General features: G+C 29.9%; 1 protein-coding gene across 1 annotated transcript; it reads right to left on the bottom strand.

The window, feature by feature from the left end:
* Window positions 1-449: 449 nt before the first annotated feature.
* On the bottom strand, window positions 450-6,779 carry LOC124368570. Its single transcript, XM_046825812.1, has 3 exons — window positions 6,726-6,779; window positions 3,228-3,330; window positions 450-893 (listed from the first exon to the last, which is right to left on the bottom strand). Exons 2-3 carry the CDS (start codon window positions 3,321-3,323, stop codon window positions 525-527), a joined length of 465 nt encoding a protein of 154 aa, XP_046681768.1. The 5' UTR covers window positions 3,324-3,330; window positions 6,726-6,779; the 3' UTR covers window positions 450-524.
* Window positions 6,780-7,188: the final 409 nt, after the last annotated feature.

The raw sequence follows: 7,188 nt of genomic DNA on the forward strand, positions 1-7,188 counted from the left end.
TAGGTTTTTTATATACAAATTTGTATTTTGAAATTATTAATTCTGCAATGCTTAAAATATATCAATAAAAACGATACAAAAAGTTATGTATGCGTTCTGATTGAACAAATAGTTAAATACACTATGAATATAATAGAAGCCTATTTTGTTAACAGTCTCGATAACTGCGGTACAAACACCTTGTACTCGAACCTTGGGGAAATATTGATTTCACATTAGTAAATATAGATTAACTAAGCATTTTGAAAGAAGCTTGTTTCATAATTTAAACTAATTAAAATAAATTTAATAATAGCAGGTGAATGCTTATTACATTGTTTATATTTAATGTCCGACCACCTCATTTTAGCCTGAGAAAACGCCATGCTGAGTCGGAATTCAATCTAGGATGATAATATTATATACACATATGTACAAATAGTGAGGAAATAGAAATAAGTAGATATTACTCACAGATAAAGTAACTTATTTATTCAAACGTGCAGTGCTAAATTCCAAATAAAAACCATCATCAATATTCGGATTCACAAATATCCTTCCTCCACTGTCTGTTTTATATCAGAGCAAAACATTTTTAGCACATCACTTGCAGGCAGAATGTTAATAACGTGTTCATTTCTATCGCAAAGGCTAACAAAATATCTGTAGGTCACTCCTTTATCAATTCCTAAATTGTCCAACATTTCATTCATAGTTGGCTTTATAGTATGGAAGTATGAATATTCGATGGCATCCTTCAAACCTGGAATCCCGGTAACCTCGTCTACTCCGTCAGCCTTCAGACAGTCAGGACACAGGCTGGAGAACGTGTCTAATAACCTATGTTGAAAACTCTTTGGGTATCCCCATGTTGGTGCTCTCCAGCCGGTGTAGGTGGCGCTGCTCATGTGGTTCTGTGGAATAAAAAATTATTAGTTTATACAGAGTTTGACGTGGCAAAAACTGATTTTGGTTTAGTTTTTTAATATAAAATACATTTTTTATCAAAATAAAAAGTCAAAGAATGTAAAAAAATAAAACTAAAGATGTCTTATTTTACCAGGCGAAGTTAGGGCTAAGAAGCCCTCTCTAACACAACCTGGAGCCAACGGCTTGACGGTCACTAAACCAACACCAAGGACCTGGTAAGCGAGCTTGCAAAGACAGGATCGCTCAGGGGTCACTCGTCCAAGCAGCAGCATCACTTGACGTTGCTTGATTCAGTTATCTTGCGGTAACCACTGTACCTGCTCCATTGCATACTCGGCAATACATTATTTGTTATAATTGTTCGAAATAGCAATTTTCTGGTCAGATCTATATAAGAATGACTAAAAGTAAGTGTGTGATTTTTTACTTTTTATTAAAATGACTGGAATGTTATTTATTTTATATGAGAAAAATATTTATATTTGGTTCATGTTGCAGTATTTCACCCTCTTTTCCAGCATTCTTTCACATTCATAATGTAACTAATTTTTATATTTATTGCCATTCTATTACATTAAACTTGGTTACTTGGTTTACTTTAAAGACCTATTGATTGGTCTTAAAAGGTTTTCATATTTTTCTCGTCCTTACAGAAAGATTTTTAGTAGGCTAACCAATAGTTATAAAATTAAACAGTAATGCAAATAAAAACGAATTACACCACTTTAAGTCACAACTATAGAAATTCTTTTCGTTGTCCACTTTAATTTAGAGTTAAAATTTAAACGGTTTTTTCTAAAATACACACAGCGTAATCAGCATAGTTTGAAAACTTTCAAGGTTTTAGTCAAGATACGTTCTTAAATTATTCACTGCATCTAATAGGACACACACAATACCACTACGTATCTCTTTTTCATACTAAAGTACTACATTACTTACAGCTGTAGGAAATAACTGTTAACAAAAGCTTAGTAAAAATATATTTTACAGAATAAAAAATGTGAGATTATGTATTTCTTACAGGTCAGTACTATAATTCTACCCTTTAAGAAAAAATTACATACATCCTTAGCTAAAAAGATTACAACCAAACGTATTTCGTTCAGTTAAATAAATTAAAGCTATTACGTAGAATTTTTAAAACAAAGGTGTAGTTATTGGAGAAATGTGTGGTATTTTAAGTATTATAATGTTAATGGCCTCTATTTTGAATAAAATTTAATTGATATTGTTTACTCAGACAATAGGCATGGGCATTTTTATAAATATTTTTTTCTTGTTTACTTCATAAAACTGCTAAGTTTTAAAATATTTATTTTGTTGTAAATATAACATATGTACAGGAAGAGGGACGCTGAGCCGAAACAGACATATGGTTGCATAATATTATCTATGTCCCATTCAATCCAAAGTAATATTTTTTATCAAATGAGGGATTGGCGTTTAAATTACGAAATATTATTACAGCCACATTGAAATTGGATAAAACACCAATACTAGACCAAACATTTTGATTAAACCATCTCGATAGAACATTTTTTAAATATCTCGTATGAAAATCTCGAAGTACATTGCTTCGGTATTGAGTAAAATGAAATTCGCGCAAGGATACTGAAGTATATCGATTGTTTACAACACCATTTCTCAATATGTTGAGTTTAAAACAGTCTTGATCTTTAGTACATTGCTATTTGATTGACATTATTTACAAAACAATAACAATAATAATAAACATATTCTGGATGAAGTAAAGGGACGAAAGAACTCTGTACATTACCGTCATAACCAACGCACTCGCATAGTACGTTACCTGGTAGAGTTTTTTCACGGTGATATAGAGTAAAACAAATATAAAATGTTAAAAACTGCAACCTTTTAAACTGCCTGATTACATTATTTCAACCAAATTTAAAAGTATATATGATCCAGAATTTCTTTCAGGTTTTTGTCCCTTCAATAGTTCATTGGACCTTAGTTTTCTATTTTGATCAGTACAATTTATTACTGACATTAAAACTAAGAGAGAACCATGGAGTTCTAATCAAATAAAATGATAGTAATACTATACATGTATAGTATAGTTATATTATATTAGGTAATATAATATATATAATAATCACTACCATAGAAAGACTGGTGGTCCTTATCGGCTCTAATAAAAGTCACATAATATATTATTGGCCTGCGAATGTGACTTAAATACTACAATTGTAGCAGTAAACCTGGACAAATCATGTGAGTTTTTCAATGATGTAACTGATAATTCTATAAGGAATTTGACCGACTAAAGTGTCTAAATATGTATTCATGTTTACCTGTGGATAAGAATAGGGGTACTGGTAAGGCACCACATTTTCCAACGCAGTAGCGGAAGTTAATATAGCAGTTGCCAAGACAACAATAGTCCACATGTTTAGTCTAGAATGAAGAATAAAATGTAACAGTCTCTTAAAGAGTTTCAAATAAATAGAATAAAAGAACTTAATTAATACACAATTTCCTTTACGTATTTATTGTGTGTATGCATATAGAGCAGTTTAATACAGATTGATTCACAACATGTATTGGCTAAATTTATTGAATAAAACATGTATAAATTATTTGCCCGCTTAATATGTACATAATACACCACAGAACCCTAATTTAAGTGATTCCAATCATTCATAATATCTCTGACAAGAAGTCGTATATATCGACGCAGTATATGGCCTGCCAAATGATAGTCATGTACAGTAACATTTAATTAAATATTAGATAAGAGAACAATACTTAATTTACTAAACGTTACGCAACAATAATAAATGTCCATTATAAATTATTGATCGTAAAACATGGAACAATTCTCAGTTTTTGAGAACAAGTGATAAATGTATTTCCTAATCAAAACCTAACTAAAAGACAATACCGAATCATCGCACCAGCGTGACTCATGACAGTACAATTTCTTATCCTCCTTGGCCTGATAGTTTTACATCTTTTTTCTCAGTTTGATTGATTTTTGGTTTTGCCTATTAAGTTATTTCGCAATTAATATCAGCTAGACGTTATTATGGTTAGGACTAGTCACCGATCATATTACAGTCTGAGCATTATCGAAGCCTATAAACTCGAGGTGCTGGACATATCTCATTTCTGTCCGTCTGTTCCTACGATATCTATAAAACAAACTGACTTATAGACTTGATCTTTTCCGTTAAGATTAATTTCTATATAGGCAACACTGAGTTTCATGACGCGTAACCATAATGGCAACAAGAACGTAGCAGAATAAATACTTGTATATAAACTTGCAACATATCAATACGTATTACCTAAGTATATCAATACAAAAAAATAATTACTTGTTGAATTTATGTGCAGATTCTATATTACATACACTTTGATGTGAAATCCAAACTTAATAAAACACAAATTGAAACTGAATTATATGGAAAGATGTATCGATGAAAAGGTAACCTACAGATTTTAAATTGTGGATGGAAATTCATTTAAAAATAGATGAGAATAAGTTATGTGATGGTTTATATCCAAAAATGGATGTTACCTAAGCGTTATTGAATCTATTCTCAGACGGCTGACAAAAATTATATTTTATCTTCCATGGGATGAAAGGATACTTTTATAGATTGCCTGTCCATCTGCGATATCTCTATAATGCCATAAGCAATAAACATTACATTTTTAATTGAAACTTTACGAAATATCATTAATAATTTCCGGTTTCAAGTACGATATAACTTTGCAGGCCAAAAAATCGTAGTCTTGCCACTGATCAATAACGAGTTCCTGCTACTTATTTCTAGTTTTCTTTAGTGGTGTATGTAAATATTAAGCACTTCTTGTTTTAAGCTTTCCTTTTTATATTTTTAAAGTTTCTTTTAGCTTGATTTCTTGACATTCTACATTAAGTAATCATTTTAATCGATTTAAAACTGACTTTCGGACGAACTTTAAATTGTCAACACAAAACTGAACTGAAAAAACGAAGCACGTAATGAACACGTACACTCCTGGGTGTAAAACTGCCATAAGATGTGTTAATACTCCCCAAAGGCTTAACATTAAATTAATATGTGACATTGATTTCTTAAAAAATTTCTATTTTATTCAACTATGTTGCTATACAAAATGGCTATAGTGTCTAGACTAGTAACATCTACTCGTATAGCAATCTAAACATCCATGTTTTTTGTACCTGTTATTATCATATTCATCATAAACATCTCAGAATCACAGAGGTGAATAATTGGTTTAAAGTCACCCTCTTGACTAGTAAAATCACAATTGACTAGACTAGATTTTAAAGGATCAGCTTCTAGACTAGTTAAAATTCCGAACGGCCTTTCACTGATCTCTGAAAGTACTCCTTGGTTATTACGTAAATACCAGTATGTAAACTTCTTTTGGCCATTTAAAAGATCATGAATGCCAGATTGACTAAGGAACTCGAGTCCTGTTTTAAGACAATTTTAAAATATTATTTGATTTTTAAAGACCTAGACAACATGAAATTTGATTAGTAAATTGTAAAAGTATGTTATTATGCATAGCCATATCAGGAATTCAAAAGAAATATGGAATTATAAAAGGAATGGAATAAAATAATAGCGAACCGTTTTTCCTTATCCCATATATTATAATATGGACTGGGAAGAAGACAGATCTGATACTAATTTTTTCGATATAATGATATTTATATTTTTCTGGGAATGTCAATGATAATTGACATATGCGAGAAAGACTAAGACTAAATCTGAGAATCTGATGCTATGAGACGACCACACTGTACTAAGTAATCTCAAATTGTGGATAAAATGTCTTCATCTACAGGTAGGACTTAAAAGTGGAATAGTTTCATATTAAAAAACTAAACAAAAACAAATTTTAAATAAAAGTTGTAGGCCTATGCTTTAAATAAAAATGTTAGGCTGATTTTAAACATAATTAAGAGGTTTATGGGGTAACATTAGTTTCTTTAATTGTCAACCCATATTTTTATCACCGATTAAATATTTATTTGAATAAATTTAAATTACATCTCAAAAGCCTTTTTAACTGAACTACTTATAAAAATAGAAAAGAGAGGCGTGGAAATGTGTTTCACTTCGGTTGGTGTCAGTCCTCCCGTAAAAAGTCATTCAAGTTGTTTGTGCTAACTTTTTTAAGTATAAAACTTAAAACTATAAGTATGTATAATAATATCTCAGACAATATTGAAAAATATATATATACGTTACGATAAATATGACACAACGTTATTTTATATATTAAAATTATACAGGCATTTCAGGCAAAACTTTCTGATGAAATCAGTGCATGTGTAATTGAAAGATGTCTAAAATTATATTTAATTAAATTTATTACAATACATAGCAGCCTGAAATGATTAATAAATTTTAATGTAAAACTTGTGTTAGTGCTCGAATAGAACAAGTTAATTTGGTATATTTACAGACGTTATACTAAAGCACAAGTGACGGTTCCCATAAATTTACTTTTTTTATTATTCATACAAATAAGTCATCTTTATGCCATAAATATTTAATTATTATAAATTTTATTGCTTCCCCGGAGTGTTCAATAACTATTCCACTCTATTTATTAGGTATAACCAAATTTGTTTCTTTTTTTATAAAAATTAAAATCAAGAATTGTTTAAGCCTTTATTCAAGAACAACTTTTCAAAAACAATCGATTGAATTTATATGAACACCATTAGACATTGCATATTTTTAGGGAAATGTCTAACACTAACAAAACATTTTTATACATTCATTGTTCAAAATACATAAATTAATTATGGAAAGGCTTACCTTTAGTGTTTGCGAATCAGGAGTCTACTGAGGAAACTCACTTCTTCACTTCCATATATAGCTTCAGTTAATAACCAACCTAACATAAATATTTATCTATGACAGTTTTACGACCGATGGATGTATTGTTTTCGTTATATTAGCGTAAAAAGCATGTAAGTCGTATTTCATACTTGACAATAGATTATTAATGAATTCAATCAACTGTGGTTGTTTCGTTCGCTGATAAGAAGTTTATGGTTGTAGCGACACAATCTGTAATTGTTTCACTTGCAAACAAGTGTGAAAATCATAAAATAGTACTGCGTCATTCATACATTCCAACAAAATCTATTTCAATATGTCTTGAGTAAAATTATATCATTATTAACCATATTATTAAAACTAATTCAATAATAACAATGGCCTGTATTTAAGTTCATTAATTATTCATTTTAATACATTCAAGTCAGTGCAAATTTAA

Source organism: Homalodisca vitripennis, chromosome X, assembly GCF_021130785.1.
Source record: "Homalodisca vitripennis isolate AUS2020 chromosome X, UT_GWSS_2.1, whole genome shotgun sequence".
In the NCBI taxonomy this organism is placed as follows: Eukaryota; Metazoa; Arthropoda; class Insecta; order Hemiptera; family Cicadellidae; genus Homalodisca; species Homalodisca vitripennis.

What these genes read in the sequence shown, in the direction of transcription:
- LOC124368570 (XM_046825812.1), bottom strand. Translation starts at nt 3,323, where the DNA reads ATGTGGACTATTGTTGTCTTGGCAACTGCTATATTAACTTCCGCTACT. An exon ending in ACCCCTATTCTTATCCACAG is followed by an intron (nt 894 to 3,227) that starts GTAAACATGAAT and finishes TTTATTCCACAG; the next exon opens with AACCACATGAGCAGCGCCAC.